The 21,129-nt window shown below is 37.4% G+C and overlaps 3 pseudogenes and 2 gene segments (V, D, J or C); 3 read left to right on the top strand and 2 right to left on the bottom strand.

Annotated features, from left to right (window-relative positions):
- Positions 1-3,507: 3,507 nt before the first annotated feature.
- Positions 3,508-5,144, bottom strand: LOC148964950 (immunoglobulin lambda constant 7 pseudogene; annotated as a pseudogene).
- A 394-nt stretch (positions 5,145-5,538) lies between these two features.
- LOC148964951 (immunoglobulin kappa variable 1-27-like) lies at positions 5,539-6,409 on the top strand. The segment is given in 2 exon segments: positions 5,539-5,883; positions 5,972-6,409. Coding segments are annotated over 2 exon segments (372 nt in total).
- Positions 6,410-14,189: 7,780 nt separating this feature from the next.
- On the top strand, positions 14,190-14,684 carry LOC148964952 (immunoglobulin kappa variable 3-15 pseudogene; annotated as a pseudogene).
- Positions 14,685-17,682: 2,998 nt separating this feature from the next.
- LOC148964953 (immunoglobulin lambda constant 7 pseudogene) lies at positions 17,683-19,323 on the bottom strand (annotated as a pseudogene).
- A 394-nt stretch (positions 19,324-19,717) lies between these two features.
- LOC148964954 (immunoglobulin kappa variable 1-27-like) lies at positions 19,718-20,588 on the top strand. The segment is given in 2 exon segments: positions 19,718-20,062; positions 20,151-20,588. Coding segments are annotated over 2 exon segments (372 nt in total).
- The last annotated feature ends 541 nt before the right edge of the window (positions 20,589-21,129 follow it).

Here is a 21,129-nt window from a genome sequence, read left to right on the forward strand (position 1 = left end):
ACATTTATAGGCTATATGGATTTTACGTCATAGGAATAAATATATAAATCATTATTAAATTATTACAATAATTGTTTAGGATCCTAAAACACCATTGATAATGTAATGCAGACTGAGACTCTCATAACTAAAAAGATGTTTGAGCCCTCTTTATTGTCCTGGCACAAATCAATGCTTTATCTTTGTTCAACGGGCAGTTCATGGGTTGAAGCTCTTAATTGTGATCTCTCAAAGAGCACGAGATTGATGCATTTAACCTTAAAATGTACAAAATTTTCTTGCGGGGGAGCATGCCCCCGAACCCCCCTAGAGGAACAGTAAATCAGTAAAACTATAAATACTATATTAAAGGGGGGGGGGGGGGGGGGGTGTTGACTGCTTTTTTTCTTTGCATGATTGTGTTTATGGGGTGCAATATAACATGTATTTGTGGTTTTTCGTTTTTAAAAAGTCTTATTTTTCATAAACTTCACCTTTACTGTCAGCCGCGCTCTCCTCTGTCCTCGAACGAGCGGTTCACTTCCTGATTCTATGAAAACACTCCAGCAGAAACACGCAGTGGGCTCAGATTGGTTAGCTTAGCCCGGTGTGTTGTGATTGGCTAATCTGTCGCTCACGTTGCCCGGAAAGTTAACGCCCATTACCTTTACGGGCGAAACGTGCACGTCATGAGCTCCGGTCCAGATGTAAATATGCGTCGAACTGCAGTATCGGTTTGAGGCAGAATCAGACCGAGAAAGCGGCGATGAAGAGAGTCAAGCAGAACCTCACCACACACGGCTCTTAATAAACGTTTCTGAATGATAATTTGCTACATTTTTTTTAAACTTTATACATGTTTGTTTTACACAATAGCATCTGACTGCCAACAATAGCAACTGACTGGCTACTAATGTTATACTCAAACAGCGTCGGCAAGTTTACGTTCTTGATCAAATCGAAAATAACGTCATAAAACATATAACGTTATACATGTAAAATACATTTACAACACTAGTACTTATACAAAAGTCATGTTTGTACGCATTTGTCGTAGACACAAAATAGCATAACTAATAGCCTAGTGGCAATCAACAGCAACATTACACACTATTTAAAATGAAAAAAGGACTGACTACAGTCAGTTTTCACAATTTGGCTAAAACCGGTGAAGCTGTAACACCGGCTCAAGAAATAGCTAAGCGGATCAAGCCGTTTAGTGACGGAGAATTTGTGCGAGACTGCATGTTGAAAGTGGCCGTACAAACATGTTGCTCACATATGATGGTAGTCCTGGTAGTGCTGAATAGAGTAACGACACAAATCAAGCGTAGCGTCAGTTCTGGCAGGTCATGTTAAGGCGGGCATACACTGTGCGATGTCTGTGCGATTTCAGCAAGGTACCTACTCACACTGAACGAGTAAATCGCATGCGATGCAAAGCCAAAGTTCAGGATTTATGTGCTCACACTGTACGGTCCGATCGTCGAGCTGCGACTTCACTGCTCACACTATACGTGTAATATCTGCGATAACCCCCTGGATTGCGCCTATTTACGTGTATGTATCCAAAGATATTGTCAAAACAAGCATCTGCTATCAGTATCAAGATGATTTAGCATTTTCAATTTATACATTTAATTATTATTGGTATTATTGTATTATCATCATTAGGGGAGGCCTATAGGCTAATTTTATTATTAAATTGATCCGCTATTATAATTAATTTGCCACGCAATATTTTCACAGCACATAACCAACGTGCTGTGAGGATAATAAAATATTACATAATCTTACTCCTCATTAAAAATTGTCTAAAACATTTAGGTCGATTACAATGAATTATAGGCATATAAAATAACTATTAACAGTCTATAATATGTCCGAACATTGACATAATTAATCATCAATGAAAATTAAAAACATTGTTTGACAAATTAATAAAAGAGGTGTAACATCGCAGGTGGCTTGAAGACGGTGGGTAATATTATCCATTTTGCAACACGAGCTGGAGGTAAGCAACAGTAATTTGTAGCTAGTTTGAACCACAGAACTTAAAGATCTCCCTCTTTTCGTTTTTATTTTAATTTTATTTTTGCTGCAGATGAAATGGTTAAACTTCTGATTTCGCGCAGGTGCAGTGAGGGAAAAAACACTGAGTTTAGGGCAATCGGTTCGTAGCTTTGCTTCAACTGTGCGATATAGTCACGAGGAGAAAATTCATCCGACCATCCGATTGTCGATCGTGAGAGGTTAATCGCCTCTCGTTTCTCCCTGTACACTGCACGAACACTGCACGACAAACGACGCACGACAAAGCTGAAAATCGGAAAGGAAAAAGAGTCGCACGAGTCAGAATTCGGCTCAAAATCGGACGAAAATCGCACAGTGTATGCCCGCCTTTAGTGAAGCTCTCATCAGTGACTCTCGGCTGATCCTCGTCTACTACAGGAATACGACTCTATCACTGTATACATATATAAGCTCCTTCAGTATTATCAGCAGCTGTGGCGTTTCTCAGGAGCGATTACCCTCCTCCCTCCCCAGCTCCTCCTGTCTCAGGCAGGGTTTGGCATTTGATTCCCCTAAAATACTTTCAAATCTTGAATGAATGATATCTGCATACATTGATGTTGAAACCCACCGCCAGTCCAAACTGTTGCTAACTGTCAATCATATTTGACGATAGTGGGCCTGACAGAAATGACATTCATATGTTTATAAGTAACTGGAAAAAACACAAATGTCAGGGCATGTCAAAATATTTTAAGGACCCCAAAACTACGTTGGACGCCTAAAGGTTAAGTAGGTTCAGTGATGGTTCATTTTTGTTGTAAATTAATTTACTTCATTTATCTATACAGCCGCTCTGGAGAATATGAGCGTAATATATTGTAGAATATAAAGTGTTTTTGTTTATTGCTCAGGAATTGTCAGTTAAATGACCCATTTTTATATCTGTAGTGTTTTATCTCATTACAGCTGTAATTATAGCGCTAGATCTACAGCTAAACTTCTTTAAATGCCACATACGGCCCAGCTCCGGCTGACAGGATCTGTGTGCAAGCTTGAGGACCAAACCCCAAGAGCTTTATTTGTGAAACATTTGACATGTAAATGTGCAGCAGAAGTGAAAGTGTTCCAGTCCAGATGATGTGACCAATCAGAGAGTGAGACTGAAAGCCCATTTGCATTGTCAGGGTGGAGTGATTGTGATCTCTCAGAATAGAGCAGCTCTGTCTCCAGAGACCATGTTCAAACCCCAAGAGCTTTATTTGACATTTACTGCCACATCAACCTTCTGAAAAGCTCCTGCATCTTCATCTGTTAGTTGAATGATGTTGTCAGACACAAAGTGAACTTGTTGAGAAGCTTTATTGAATGTTGCAGCAAACACACACACACACACACACACACACACACTGTTTGAGTATTGAGTTGTAAAGCACTCCAGCTGCAGCACTAGACTCATGTGAATCCTGCCTGACACAGGACACTCAGATACGGCTCATCTTCAGGAGAGAAACATCAGCACTCAGAGCTCTTGTGGAACGAGACCTCATGAGGAGCTCCATCATGTGTTACTCTGCAGACGTACAGCTCTCCCTCTTCCCAGCGTGCTTTGCTGAGGGTCAGGACGCTACTGCGGCTGTAGCGGCCGTCCTGCTGGCTCTCTGCGCTGGTCAGAACCCCCTCGGTGACCTCTGACCCGTCCAGTGTCCAGCTCACCAGCGCCCCCTGTGGAGAGTAAGAGCTGAGCAGGCAGAGCAGTGCGGCTGAGTCTCCAGAGATCTGCAGAGAAGAGGGCGGCAGCAGAGACACTGAGGGCTTCACTGTGGGACCAGCTGCAGGAGACACACACACACACACACACACACACCGCATCAATCAAACTAAACATCGGAATACACAGACTGCTTTAATTCAATTTCATTGGATATCCCAAAAGTTAGTTTGTACTCAAGTGAGATATTCAACAAATAAAAAACTCAATGTAAAAGTTTGACTCAAGCTCACATAAAAACAAATGTATATAACTTATAAGAACTAGAAAACAACGTCTGTGTTTGTATTATAAAGCACTGAATTATAAGCACAACATGAGCAAAAGAGATTCAGTATCATTGACTGAACTACAGAAAGGAGCAACATTTACATTCTGATGTCAAATCTCTTTTTACATGTATGATTTCTACAATAAAAGATGAACTAAATATGAACTCAGTGTAGAAATAAATGAAGGAGAAACAAACCTTTAATAAACTGAATAAACTCATAGTGAGACACAGTATAGAGATATGCTTAGAATTGTTTGGTGAAAGGAATAATGCTAATCTTATAATAATATCATTGTTTTAGATTAAATAATTATACAAAAATATCAGTAACAGTTTAATTAAAGCCTTATACATATTGCATTATAAAGGTATTTTTAATGCATTAATTATATATTGTTTTACTCATTATAATGCATGTATGATCTCATCAATAATTGTAACCAAGGCTTTAACACATTATAATATTATCTATTCATTTTCTCACTCATGACAAACAACCAATTTCAGATGAAACAAGATATTTTAAGTATTATAATACATTTTAAATGTGGTTGCAATTATTTAAGAAAATATATACTGCATTATAACATACATTATGAACACCTTTATAATGTATTGTACATTAAGGCTTGAAGTAAAGTTTTACCACAACATCTAATCATCAAAATAACCATTTATTATTAATAAATGTTGTTCTTGTTTCAACTGTAAAACACTTTCTGAAATCTAAATTGATTTATTTTTGAAATATGTAATTAAAAAGACTTACATCTGATCACCAGTTTAGTTCCTCCACCGAATGTGTACCACAGTGATCCAATCTAATGAAACACTCGTACAAAAACCTCTATTCCACTCGAGTGAACACACACTCCAGCAGAGAGAGAGAAACAACACTTCAACACACTGATATTAGAAGATCCTCAGCTCTTCTCAACACTCACTCATTCAGATTTGACTAAATGCTTTCTGATATAACACTGTTTAAAGAAATATATGTGATGAGCTGTGACCTCTGAGGTGACCTTTGACCTCTTTGATCATGGATGATGTTGTGTTTGAGTTTGTCATAATGATGCTTCTGTTCTTCATATGCAGATCAATCATCATGATTGACAGAAAAACCTGCAGCTTCACACTTCAATCTTCAGTGAGAATCTGTTCAAATAATGACTTTATTGAATATTAGAGCCAAAGTCAATAGAAAGTGTGACAATGAAGATCTCAAAGTTGTGTTTTGCATGTTTTCATATTCAAGGTGTGTTATAAAAGTATCTGGACTGGTTCTGAATCTCATGAAACGTGAACAAGCTCTAATATGTGTCCATCTTTAACAGCCTGTTTCTTCTCCATCTGATGATTTCAGACACACATGAGGCTTCATGATAGATGGAGTGACACCATGAACTCTGATTAGAGATTCACAATCAGTCCTGATACTTTCTGAACACACTCATGATTCATGATCTTACTTTAGTGATGGCGCTTCATCTAGTGGAAGTGTAGCAGTGATGATGGTCACATGACTGAATATGGACACAGAGATGGACGTTCATCTGCACATCCTCAGTGTCTCAGGAGTCACAATAAACACACTAAATAAAGTCATGATTGTGTAACTCTAGTGTATATGAGTGTGTTGTCAGCACAAGCTGTTGTAAATCCTGCCCACTTCTTTGCATTGTCAGCACATGCTTCAGTGCTCTGAGAGTGTTTATAGTGCTGTGAGTTTAACACTTCATGACTGAGAGCAGAACACACACACTCTTCATCATCACACAAGACTAAACTACAACTATGAACAACATCGGCATCTTCATCTGGACCATTGCACTGTTTATTCAAGGTTTGTGTAATTCTGTTTTTACAACAATTATAAATTCTCTTAAAATGTGAAATAAATATTAATCATTTTTGTGTGTGTTTTCTTTCAGAGTGTAGAGGACAGATCACTGTAACTCAGAGTCCATCAATATCAGCAGTTCAACCAGGAGAACAAGTCAGAATAAACTGTAAAACCAGCAGTGATGTGTATGTGTGGAGTGTTCCTTACTTAGCCTGGTATCAGCAGAAACCTGGAGAAGCTCCTAAACTCCTCATATATTATACATCAACCCTTAATACTGGAACTCCATCTAGATTCAGTGGCAGTGGATCTGGCAGTGATTTTACTCTGAGCATCAGTGGAGTCCAGACTGAAGATACAGGAGATTATTACTGTCAGAGTTATCACAGTGGTCCAGTGTTCACACAGTGATAAAGAGTCGTACAAAAACCTCTGTCAGTCAGACGTCACAGTGACTGCACTGATACAGCTGAGAGAAACTGCAGCTGCTGATGGAGGATCACACACTACACAATATCAATGTCTAGCAAACTTTGTTATGACTTTAAAGGTAAATATATATATATATATATATATATATATATATATATATATATATATAGGTATTATAACATTTATTAGTCTACATGTAGAAGACACTTTTATCCAAAAAAGGAACAAAGCAATTTGTCACATCTCATTCATCTCATTATGTAAAATAATATAAAACAATCAGGCGCATTTTATGATCTTCGTGAACTGGAGCGCGAGAACTGAACCAATAGCCTTTATAGACTAAAGCTTTAAATGTCCACTTTAAAAAGAACAAATTCGAACGTAAATTAATACCTTCTGATCATGTAATCCGTATGAAAGGTGCAGTTCTCTCTAAAGGTGCATCCAGAGATTATGTTTTTAGCTCGTTATTTTTTTCAGACGCATTTATAATAACTCACCTTTAGCCTACAGCACTGCGGGAAAAATATCAGAAATATCCATGCTCTAATTTGGCCTTAGAAAACCAGTAAAATCTACATTTTTTCCCCATATTAATTTGTGAATATTTAAAATGTTTTAAAGGGGGTAAAAAGTCATAAACAAATATCTGAAAATTCGTTGAGATGTATATAGCGCAGCATTGGTGTGGTCAAACTAAAATGTTGGTGTTCAACTTTGCATTTTAAAAATACAACAACCGTTCATTTTTCGTTTTGCAACGACCGTTTGGACATAATAGGAGATAGAGTTCTTTATTAAATTCATTTTAAAAAAGAAACAATAATTACAGGAATAGCCTCTCTAAACCTCAAAGAAATGCCATCAAGACACCAACTATGTATCACACGAAATACGTTCTGAGGAAACTATTTTGCAAATTGCAATTACATTACATGCCAACATATAAGCAGTACTATTACGTTTGTCCTTAACCTAATACTATCACAGTGCTATTACGTTTTTCCTGAATAATACATCCAAAGCAGGTTTCTTTACTATGTATGCATAATCGTGGCATTAAAGTTTTGACTCTATTGCATTCAACTGTCATATCAATTAGGTTTTCATTCGCATTTATTAATATAATAGGCCAACGATACTCATAAATATATTTACACAAAAAGCATTTTCTCCAATAAAACACAACATCCTGATACATTCACAAAAGACATTTTATTAGCTTGATGTAAACCAAATCCTAGAATCCATACATTGTTTGCAAGAAACAGATCCAAATTCAGCCTTTTATCCAGTGATCTTCATCTTCATTTCTCAGCAGCGACCGCAAACGTCAAATCCGCGCTGGTGATGAATTCAAATAATGCGCCTTCAAGAAGCGTTACGACATGTTTTTTTTTCTTCATAATTGTGTTAGTCTACGTAGTTTTAAGGAATGGTTATGGTTAGGTTTAGGGGTAGGAGTAGGATTAGTGGCTCAAAATATATTTTAATGCTAAAACTCATTTACCTACACATCTCTCGGTCCATTAGGCCTACGTTTTATCCTTTTTATATTCTGTATAAAATAAATATGTTTAGGTTTTTGGAGTAGGATTAAAGGGTCTTGTTACATTTATCTTTAAAAGTGAAAATATACAGATATCGTTATGATATGAATTATACGCAAGTAGTTAACGTTTTGTAGCTGTAAAAACTTAATGAGGTCACGTTTAAATGTTGCAAATACGTCCATATTATACGTTTTAGTATCTATCCAAACGTACAAAAACGTACGTTTCATATCTTTGAAAATAACGTATTAAACCTACGTATTAACAATGAGACATATTAGGTTAAGGACCAACGTAATAGCACTGCTTATATGTTGGCATGTAACGTAATTGCGATTTGCAAAATAGTTTCCTCAGAACGTATTTCGTGTGATACAAGACATCGAAGCAGAAATAAGGGAGAAACACCAGGAACTCTGTGTCTTTCCCTGCCATTAATGCTTGGATAACACAGCACGTCTCCTTCCATTAATAATAATAATGTCGAGTGCGGTGCATGGCTGTAAAATAGGTTATAAACCTATTCCCGAGAGGAAAAAAAGACGTTTTAGTCACAAAACTTCGGTTAATGGAAACACCGTCATTTCGCAATGTTTTTTACGTTTTTTATCGACATTTGCAAAAATATCGCAAAATTTTTGCACAAATCTGTAATGGAAACGTGCCTATAAACGAGTCACCACTGCATCAGCACCGAAAACATGATTTAAAAAAAAAAATTCAAATCAAAACTCGTGATACGAACCGAATTGTAAGTTTGGTCTATCGTTACAGCCCTAGTAAGATGAGAAAGCAGGAGTTTAGTCGTTTATCATGGCTATCTGAACATCTTTGCCAAGCGCAAACCAGTACAGAAGTAATCAATAAATTATTGGGGAGGGTCATGCCTTTTTTCACAATTATTTTGGAGGGTCATAGAAAATTTGCTGGCGAGGGGAGGGTCAAGTCTTTTTTGACCACAGATCTCAAATCTCCTCCGGTGGTCCCTTAAATAAATAATGAACAGTCCCTTAGCAGCAGCTCTTATAATCCCCCTTGGTCTGAGAATGGTCACAGTAAGATTACCAGACCTGGAAATGTCAAATATAAAACTGAAGAGATTTTTCACAAATTCCCATGATTGATCGTCATTTAAATTAACAATCAATAATGCGTCTGCTGCAGTGGGTGGCGTACGGCCAAAAGCTGGACAGGGTCTCTGCTACTGCTCAAAACGCTATGTTACTCACCAAATTAAAGAGAATGGTTTTTAATCTAAATAAACAGCTAGTAGGATTGTAAAATATTTCAATATTATAGATAATTAAATTAAATTAATGATTTAATAATCAAATATAACGACTCATAGAACGTGTCACCAACGCCGCCTGATGCGTGCTTGTCAGAATGTGTTGTGGACGCGCACTGAAAACAGCAACCAAACACAATGAATTCACAACCATTTAATAAAATAGTGTTCTGATGTTATCTAAGATGACAGTCACAAATGAATCATTGTTATTATTAGTAGTGCATTTCTGCTTGAGCAGCGCGGGCTGAATGAATAACCGATGAGCACTTTCGTTATTTAAATCAGAGAAACACAACCGATATGAGATTAGTCAGATATATACAAAATGAACATATATTACAAATAATATCTTCACAAAATGACGTGAATTCGCAAGTGAACTTGAACCACGTTATGTGACATTCAGAATGACTGAATGTTGTGCACTCGCTCTTTCTGGAACAACGAGACAGGGCAACTAAACCCAAATTATTCACCACATTTTATTACAATATTGTTCTCTTTATAATGTTATGTAATATGACACTCCCAATAGTAATTATTAGTCGTGCATTGCCGTTTGAGCCAAAGATCACGCTTCAATTCTTCACAAAATTCATCCAATATGTGTCACGACACACAGGGGACGGAAGATCCAATTTGCAGATGTTTATTATAAAGGGCAATCCAAAATCATAGTCTTCCAGGCAAAATCCAAATAATCAAACCAAACATGAAAACGAAACACAAACCAACTAGGAAACAGACCAAAGAAGTGGTGCCATCGAACAACGAATCCGTACACATACTAACACAGACAGGGAATAAATACACAGATCTAACAAGACTAAAAATGAACAGCTGGGAACAATGATGACGGGAAACAGCTGAGTGCAATGAACTGATGAGTGACAGTGACAGACAGAATGCTGGGAAATGAAGTCAATAGTGAAGGACACCTTAAACACGAAGACCTCTAGTGACAAACAAGGGAACACAACCAGACACTGTATGAGATAAATCAGATATAGTAAGGCATAACGTTACACATAATAAACTATTACAACTTACATTTGCATAAAACAAAAGGCTGCGAATACACACGCAAACGTAGTCCTGATGAAGTCCCAAACATAACTCCGGCGCGCTCGCTTACATGTTTCGCGGTTGAGCAGCAGGCACACGCATAGACCTGGTTAATCGATGATAGATAAGTTTGATCGATTAATGTTTTATCGACAATTAACCGATAATCGATTAATCGTTGACATCCCTATTTGTTAACTTACTTAAGTAGACATTTTGGGTATCTATACTTTACTGGAGTAATTCTTTTTCAGCCGACTCCTTACATTTCCACTCGATTATCTGTTCTTTCTACTCCATACATTTTAAAAATAGTCTAGTTACTCCTATTTAATTTCGGCTTGTTTTCATTCCGGCTTGTCATCCTTAAATTATAAAAATAAATAAATAAATAAAAAATCAGAGCAAAAACATGCAATTATTAATTTGAGCAATAGATCTAAAATACATTCTACACAAAATATAAAAACTCATCTCCCATCTCATCACACTTTCACACTGACAACTTTCCCTAATTATTAAACCTCTACATGCATTCGGTTTGCTCTACCATTTATTAGTAGTGATTTACAGTTTGTTTACTATACTATATACCTGAGCATTCAGTATTGTGCAATATAGATACAGAAGGTGATGGACATTTTGGGGGGAAAGAAGTGCTGCATTTTATCATTTAAACGCGACTTTTCATGAACATCCTATAATCCAACCCACTGCGCAATGTGACGTTAGAGTGACGTCTTTTCTATGTCATTTTTGGACGTCCAATTTCAGTCCACTGAAGGGGTTGTTTTGTAACGCCAGGCGACATCTATATTCGACGTCTTTTGCACGTCTAATATTGACGTCGTGGGTCCAAATGTGGTCGTTTGTGGACGTCTTTTCAACATCAGATTTAGTCTCTTCTAAAACTTCTAGAACTGTAGTCCCATGTTTCAAAAAGGTAGAGGACATTTTTAAGGGATGTTCTCTGTACCAAGTATTTATATTTATGCATTTGGCAGATGCTTTTATCCACAGTGACTTTACACAGATTATCTGTCTCATATTCTACCGTCAGGACATAATGACAGTTTTATCAAATATGTAAAAAACAAAAATCCTAAGTTACCTACAGCAGCTTTAAATAGGAGCCTGGTCTTGTTAGTCCGAAAAAGCTGCCCGGAGGCGTTGCCAAGACGGCGGCTGAGTGGCATGACTTGCCTAAAAGGACTTTGGTCAGGCCTATGATTTTGTCTAATAAACTCATTAAACGTACAGTATGCGATTTTTGGCCACCAGGGGTCACTCGTTTAAAATAATAACAAAAGACGTACTTTGATGACGTCGGGAAAGAGCGTGGGCTCACGGGAGTTGTTGTCGCTGTCAATGACAACCAGCTCAGCTCATGACATGACATCATCGTTTCACAAAATATATACGGCATCTCTCTGTAGATTTAGCTTGTCGAGAAGCTTTAAATGCAACCCCAATGTTTACCTGTGTCATGCTTCTCCTGTCCCAAACCCTTCTCGGGTTATATTTTTCAGGTACGTTTGAGCTTTAGCTAATGAGCTGGCTGTAGCAGCAGAACGTGCAGGCAAAGCGTAATCGTGGTCCATAACTATAATACAGACGAATATAAATATTTATATTACGCTCCTTCAATGAATGACCTATTTTAGAACATTTTTCATATATAGAGCGCACCGGATTATAAAGCACATAAGATACTGCAGTCAAACATTTGACTGGGTTTGCGTTAGCATCCACTATGTGCTAAAGGCTAAAGAGAATGTAGCGAGTGCGCGGCGCCGGAGGTGAGGCGTTTATTTAGTAAGCATGAGCGCGCTGAAGCGGGCACGTACATTCGCAGCCTGACCCATATGAGTATTCAATGTGCGCGGCTCGCTGACAGCAACAGTTGGCTGATTTGAATGAGACGACACGGTTACTGTGAACGGGGAGCGCTTTATGCGCGAGCAGCACCGGGGACAGTGTGTCTGTTAAGAGTGAGCGCTCGTGAGCGGGCACGTGATTTACACACATAAAAATTAGGGATGCAACGATACCGTTTTTTCAAAACCGATCCGATACCAACATTCTGAGTATCGGCCAATACCGATACCAATCCGATATTTTTATTTTATTTTTAAACTAATACATTTTTTTTTAGCAATTTCCTCAATTAACCCCTTGAAAATATACCTCCAGTATATAGTCCACAACAACAGTTGATTATGAAAGACTGCCACCCTTTATTCAAACACTACTATATATATATATATATATATATATATAAAAGAAAATACAGGTACTTCAGCACTTAAAGCTAGCTTGCTATGCATGCTGCGCGTCGAGTCCGCTTTGAAAAGTTCAAAGCACAAAGGAAATATATTGATGGACAGTGTATTAAACAGTATCTATCTATACAGTAGTTTATTGTACCTTTTCTTTAAACAGTTTTACATTTCAGTTATTGTGCGCGTGAAGAACAATAGTGCCGAGTGACTCTAGTGTTGTGATCTAACCGACAGCGTCCGACACCTGGTAGTAACACGATTAAGTTAACGTTACAGTAATAAAGTCCAGCAAGATAATGTTGTTTTATGCGAAAACATAGACCTTTATCTACAGATAAAGTATAATAGCATAAACATAGAATCATCTTGAAGATCGTTTCATCATTGACTGTAACCGAACGCGACGCGCTGTTTGAGTGCTGAATGGAGAATGACTGACAGCCGCGAGAGGGAAAAGTTTACGTGATCCTGAATTTAATGACTTAAATATTAATTTCTCTCTGACATAATGGCTTCAGAACACTTATAATAGAGCGCACGAAAACGTTATGGTACTTTATAATGTGTTTGTGCCTTCTGTGGGGCTTAACAATAACATAATAGTATACGCACAATATCGGATTTGGATCGGCCTCGTCTGATCGATACCCGATCCCGCAAAAATGGCTGGAGCTTGGCCGATACCGATCCTGAGTATCGGATCGGGACATCCCTAATAAAAATACGTACTACTTTTTTTTCGTCGTCATTTTCTTTGCTTTATTTGTGTTAGTCCAGTGTTCCCCTTTGTGTTTGGCGGTTTCGCCGGGTTCCGCAAGGAAGTTAATGTAAGTACACATCTAATAGAAATATATAACATAGATACAGTTATTTTTGCTATTTTTAAAGCAGAAAAATTACATATTGTGGCTTTAAGTGGAGGTGGGGCCAAACCATGCAAAATTTTATTCGCAAAAAAAAATATCCCCAAATTTAATCATATTTTCCTCATTTAAAAAAAATCATATTTAGTTAAAATTTTACAAAGGTGATATAAATTAGACCTTTTATCCAATTTTTTCAAAGCCTGCTTATAGAGTCTTTCTATTGATTGTAATGTAGTCCCTGCGTCCAAATGGTAAGGCAATAATTCTTTTGTGAAAAGATCATGGCATTAACATATAACTTTGAAGCCACAGTGGTTAAATTATTTCTACTGAGTCTAAAATTGACCAAATTTTATTTTATTCCTAGCATTCGTCCGTGAGGGGCTGCTGGCTTATGCTTTTATTTTGTATTTGTTTTATTTGATTAAAAATGTTGATTATTCGCCGCTTCCCACTTCCTTTTTCCCAAAACATCTGAACCCCATCTGAATAGTTCCACGACAGTTGCTAAATAAGTGCAATTTAAATATTAATAATGACTGGATAAATAATATGTAGCTACTGTATGATTCTGCCAATAGACTCAAATGTGTGTATAATAGCTTGGCATTTTCCAACGAGGACGTTTTTGTAAAATGTGTTTGTGACTGATCTACAGTCTTCAAGATTATGATTTAAATAGAGAGAGTCACTTTGCATTGTCAGCACATGCTTCAGTGCTCTGAGAGTGTTTATAGTGCTGTGAGTTTAACACTTCATGACTGAGAGCAGAACACACACACTCTTCATCATCACACAAGACTAAACTACAACTATGAACAACATCGGCATCTTCATCTGGACCATTGCACTGTTTATTCAAGGTTTGTGTAATACGGTTTTTATAATGATTGTTAATTATCCTAAAATGTGAAATGTGAGTTTATCATTTACTGTATATCATCATATATCATTTTCATTTTTTTGTTTGTGTTTTCTTCCAGCGTGTAGAGGACAGATCACTGTAACTCAGAGTCCATCAATATCAGCAGTTCAACCAGGAGAACAAGTCAGAATAAACTGTAAAACCAGCAGTAATGTGAATGGTAATGATTACTTAGCCTGGTACTCACAGAAACCTGGAGAAGCTCCTAAACTCCTCATATATGCAGCAACATATCGTTATACTGGAACTCCATCTAGATTCAGTGGCAGTGGATCCAGAACTGATTTTACTCTGAGCATCAGTGGAGTCCAGACTGAAGATACAGGAGATTATTACTGTCAGAGTTTTCATGTAATCAACAGTAAATGGGTGTTCACACAGTGATAAAGAGTCGTACAAAAACCTCTGTCAGTCAGACGTCACAGTGACTGCACTGATACAGCTGAGAGAAACTGCAGCTGCTGATGGAGGATCACACACTACACAATATCAAACCTTTCACACACTTTATTCATTTATTAGGATGTACTCAGTAAACATATAATCTAATATCTCTCACTAAACTGGACTAAAATGTGTATAACATGTGAGTGGAGCTTGTTCCTGTAAAGCCTCTCCAATGTAATAATTGCACTTCCATGTTTCACCACTAGAGGAACATCTTTATATTAGTGAGTTCCTCTCTGTCAGCGAGAGAGTTTCTCTGGACTCTTCAACGATCATCTAGAAGGAGAAATCTCACACTTCCCATCAGAAGACCTACTCTCTCATCCCTGTGTAGAAAGACATGAATGAGAAGATAAAACGTTTAAAAGCTAAAATAATTCAGACATAATCACACTGATGCACATTATGACAGAAACCCTTAACAATGTGTGCATAAAAACCATAAATGCAGTGATTATGAAACAAATTGAGAGAAAAACTTCATTTGCAATATATCTCTCTATGGTGTCAACCGAGGTAACGTACTTTTGGAAATAACAATCGCGGTCCTGGACACTGAGTGACCTTACACATTAAGATAAAATCTGATTTTCTCCAGTCATTGTTAAAAAACAAGCTAACAATCCTTGCTAACTAGCGTTGATGAAGCGGCCAGAGGGATCGTTTTGCCTCCACCTAAGCTCCGCCCACAAAAAAACGTCACCATGTTTACCAACTGAAAAGGGGTCTATACTGATGAGTTTTACAGGTTGAAAGTAGTTTGTTTTAGTTTAGTGATAGTGTGTCGTGAGTTAGCCTGCCCGAGCACATGGTTAGCATGGATCTTCGCGGTCAGCGTGTTAGCCTGCTGTACACGAGAGACGGTCAATGATGTCAACATTGTTTGAATATTTCAGTTATCTTGAATTTGCATACTTGGGTAATTAACACTATGTCTGTGAATTGAGTTATGCGTTTCGTTTTCATTAGTTTTGTATGTGACTGTATTAGGAAATGTATAGGACACAATGTCATTGTGAACATTGGGTAACGTTAGATATGAGTATCTCAGACACAACACACACAACCTTGAGGCGGATGGGCTACAACAGCAGAAGACCCCACCGGGTACCACTCATCTCCACTACAAATAGGAAAAAGAGGCCACAATCTGCAAGAGCTCACCAAAACTGGACAGTTGAAGACTGGAGAAATGTTGCCTGGTCTGATGAGTCTCGATTTCTGTTGGTAGAGTCAGAATTTGGCGTAAACAGAATGAGAACATGATCATCATGCCTTGTTCCCACTGTTCAGGCTGGTGGTGGTGGTGTAATGGTGTGGGGGATGTTTTCTTGGCACACTTTACCCCCTTAGTGCCAATTGGGCATCGTTTAAACGCCACGGCCTACCTGAGCATTGTTTCTGACCATGTCCATCCCTTTATGGCCACCATGTCCCCATCCTCTGATGGCTACTTCCAGCAGGATAATGCACCATGTCACAAAGCTCCAATCATTTCAAGGTAACACTTTAAAATAATGGTCTGTAGTTAACAAGTATCTATGCAGGAAGTAATAGGTAGTACTGCATTAACACTGAAGTTAATACTATTAACTAATATGGAAGCAATATTAACTGAGCATTAAGTAATTGGTAATTTAGTACAAAGGTATTTCCTTGGTAGGTATTTGATTATTACTAAAGAAATATATCCTCATTGAGAACTACTTGTGAACTAAGAAATAATAACCAATTAATTACTAATCACAAAAGTAACATGTCTAAAAAGTGAACAACTGTGGGGGTTTTATACTCTTAACATGGTCATAACATTTCAGAAGCACGTGCCTCAAATGGGTTCTTTGTGGAAACCAGTTTATGAAGTTTATATATCCCCTAAATACATTAGCTAGGTTGAGATCGTGACCTCTACTCTTGCCAGGATGGACACATGTTCTCTGTTTATTTAAAACTTAAACATAAAATAATCCTAATAAAGACAGTTTTTAAAAATAAACCTTAAATAATTAGGAAGTGATGCTGACACTCTCGTGATTGGATTAGTTCACTATTATGAGCTCTATTGAATGTCAGTCACATATATCTCAGACTCGTCCTGATCTCTCTTCGGTCTCGTCGTGAGCTCACAGTCTACAGCAGCTTTTGCATTCAGAGTGTGTTTTATATGATCAACACACACTTCACTCCAATGTGTTTATAGCTCTATGAACTGAACATGACATCATCAAGAGCTCTTCTTCATCAACCAACAAACATGACTTTCAGCATCATCTTCCTCTCTGGCAGTGTTTAGTCCAGGTTTGTGTAATGATTTATGATTGTGTTTTCACACACTAATAACACTATATCATTACAATCTACAACAATCTTGTGTTTATGAAGAGAATGAGTCAGTGTTTTAATATAATCATCATGTTTTAGGTGTAATATATGATCCTGTCAATCAAACTGAACACACTGCATTCAGTCACTTCAATTATTTTATTATATTTTTATTTTTTAAATACCAGCACCTTCATTTGCAGAAGTGAAAGTGTTCCAGTCCAGATGATGTGACCAATCAGAGAGTGAGACTGAAAGCCCATTTGCATTGTCAGGGTGGAGTGATTGTGATCTCTCAGAATAGAGCAGCTCTGTCTCCAGAGACCATGTTCAAACCCCAAGAGCTTTATTTGACATTTACTGCCACATCAACCTTCTGAAAAGCTCCTGCATCTTCATCTGTTAGTTGAATGATGTTGTCAGACACAAAGTGAACTTGTTGAGAAGCTTTATTGAATGTTGCAGCAAACACACACACACACACACACACACACACACACACACACACTGTTTGAGTATTAAGTTGTAAAGCACTCCAGCTGCAGCACTAGACTCATGTGAATCCTGCCTGACACAGGACACTCAGATACGGCTCATCTTCAGGAGAGAAACATCAGCACTCAGAGCTCTTGTGGAACGAGACCTCATGAGGAGCTCCATCATGTGTTACTCTGCAGACGTACAGCTCTCCCTCTTCCCAGCGTGCTTTGCTGAGGGTCAGGACGCTACTGCGGCTGTAGCGGCCGTCCTGCTGGCTCTCTGCGCTGGTCAGAACCCCCTCGGTGACCTCTGACCCGTCCAGTGTCCAGCTCACCAGCGCCCCCTGTGGAGAGTAAGAGCTGAGCAGGCAGAGCAGTGCGGCTGAGTCTCCAGAGATCTGCAGAGAAGAGGGCGGCAGCAGAGACACTGAGGGCTTCACTGTGGGACCAGCTGCAGGAGACACACACACACACACACACACACACACACCGCATCAATCAAACTAAACATCGGAATACACAGACTGCTTTAATTCAATTTCATTGGATATCCCAAAAGTTAGTTTGTCCTCAAGTGAGATATTCAACAAATAAAAAACTCAATGTAAAAGTTTGACTCAAGCTCACATAAAAACAAATGTATATAACTTATAAGAACTAGAAAACAACGTCTGTGTTTGTATTATAAAGCACTGAATTATAAGCACAACATGAGCAAAAGAGATTCAGTATCATTGACTGAACTACAGAAAGGAGCAACATTTACATTCTGATGTCAAATCTCTTTTTACATGTATGATTTCTACAATAAAAGATGAACTAAATATGAACTCAGTGTAGAAATAAATGAAGGAGAAACAAACCTGTAATAAACTGAATAAACTCATAGTGAGACACAGTATAGAGATATGCTTAGAATTGTTTGGTGAAAGAAATAATGCTATTCTGATAATAATATCATTGTTTTAGATTAAATAATTATACAAAAATATCAGTAACAGTTTAATTAAAGCCTTATACATATTGCATTATAAAGGTATTTTTAATGCATTAATTATATATTGTTTTACTCATTATAATGCATGTATGATCTCATCAATAATTGTAACCAAGGCTTTAACACATTATAATATTATCTATTCATTTTCTCACTCATGACAAACAACCAATTTCAGATGAAACAAGATATTTTAAGTATTATAATACATTTTAAATGTGGTTGCAATTATTTAAGAAAATATATACTGCATTATAACATACATTATGAACACCTTTATAATGTATTGTACATTAAGGCTTGAAGTAAAGTTTTACCACAACATCTAATCATCAAAATAACCATTTATTATTAATAAATGTTGTTCTTGTTTCAACTGTAAAACACTTTCTGAAATCTAAATTGATTTATTTTTGAAATATGTAATTAAAAAGACTTACATCTGATCACCAGTTTAGTTCCTCCACCGAATGTGTACCACAGTGATCCAATCTAATGAAACACTCGTACAAAAACCTCTATTCCACTCGAGTGAACACACACTCCAGCAGAGAGAGAGAAACAACACTTCAACACACTGATATTAGAAGATCCTCAGCTCTTCTCAACACTCACTCATTCAGATTTGACTAAATGCTTTCTGATATAACACTGTTTAAAGAAATATATGTGATGAGCTGTGACCTCTGAGGTGACCTTTGACCTCTTTGATCATGGATGATGTTGTGTTTGAGTTTGTCATAATGATGCTTCTGTTCTTCATATGCAGATCAATCATCATGATTGACAGAAAAACCTGCAGCTTCACACTTCAATCTTCAGTGAGAATCTGTTCAAATAATGACTTTATTGAATATTAGAGCCAAAGTCAATAGAAAGTGTGACAATGAAGATCTCAAAGTTGTGTTTTGCATGTTTTCATATTCAAGGTGTGTTATAAAAGTATCTGGACTGGTTCTGAATCTCATGAAACGTGAACAAGCTCTAATATGTGTCCATCTTTAACAGCCTGTTTCTTCTCCATCTGATGATTTCAGACACACATGAGGCTTCATGATAGATGGAGTGACACCATGAACTCTGATTAGAGATTCACAATCAGTCCTGATACTTTCTGAACACACTCATGATTCATGATCTTACTTTAGTGATGGCGCTTCATCTAGTGGAAGTGTAGCAGTGATGATGGTCACATGACTGAATATGGACACAGAGATGGACGTTCATCTGCACATCCTCAGTGTCTCAGGAGTCACAATAAACACACTAAATAAAGTCATGATTGTGTAACTCTAGTGTATATGAGTGTGTTGTCAGCACAAGCTGTTGTAAATCCTGCCCACTTCTTTGCATTGTCAGCACATGCTTCAGTGCTCTGAGAGTGTTTATAGTGCTGTGAGTTTAACACTTCATGACTGAGAGCAGAACACACACACTCTTCATCATCACACAAGACTAAACTACAACTATGAACAACATCGGCATCTTCATCTGGACCATTGCACTGTTTATTCAAGGTTTGTGTAATTCTGTTTTTACAACAATTATAAATTCTCTTAAAATGTGAAATAAATATTAATCATTTTTGTGTGTGTTTTCTTTCAGAGTGTAGAGGACAGATCACTGTAACTCAGAGTCCATCAATATCAGCAGTTCAACCAGGAGAACAAGTCAGAATAAACTGTAAAACCAGCAGTGATGTGTATGTGTGGAGTGTTCCTTACTTAGCCTGGTATCAGCAGAAACCTGGAGAAGCTCCTAAACTCCTGATATATTATACATCAACCCTTAATACTGGAACTCCATCTAGATTCAGTGGCAGTGGATCTGGCAGTGATTTTACTCTGAGCATCAGTGGAGTCCAGACTGAAGATACAGGAGATTATTACTGTCAGAGTTATCACAGTGGTCCAGTGTTCACACAGTGATAAAGAGTCGTACAAAAACCTCTGTCAGTCAGACGTCACAGTGACTGCACTGATACAGCTGAGAGAAACTGCAGCTGCTGATGGAGGATCACACACTACACAATATCAATGTCTAGCAAACTTTGTTATGACTTTAAAGGTAAATATATATATATATATATATATATATATATATATAGGTATTATAACATTTATTAGTCTACATGTAGAAGACACTTTTATCCAAAAAAGGAACAAAGCAATTTGTCACATCTCATTCATCTCATTATGTAAAATAATATAAAACAATCAGGCGCATTTTATGATCTTCGTGAACTGGAGCGCGAGAACTGAACCAATAGCCTTTATAGACTAAAGCTTTAAATGTCCACTTTAAAAAGAACAAATTCGAACGTAAATTAATACCTTCTGATCATGTAATCCGTATGAAAGGTGCAGTTCTCTCTAAAGGTGCATCCAGAGATTATGTTTTTAGCTCGTTATTTTTTTCAGACGCATTTATAATAAGTCACCTTTAGCCTACAGCACTGCGGGAAAAATATCAGAAATATCCATGCTCTAATTTGGCCTTAGAAAACCAGTAAAATCTACATTTTTTCCCCATATTAATTTGTGAATATTTAAAATGTTTTAAAGGGGGTAAAAAGTCATAAACA

The sequence above is a fragment of the Pimephales promelas genome, chromosome 25, assembly GCF_988280905.1.
Source record: "Pimephales promelas chromosome 25, fPimPro1.hap1.1, whole genome shotgun sequence".
Classification (NCBI taxonomy): Eukaryota; Metazoa; Chordata; class Actinopteri; order Cypriniformes; family Leuciscidae; genus Pimephales; species Pimephales promelas.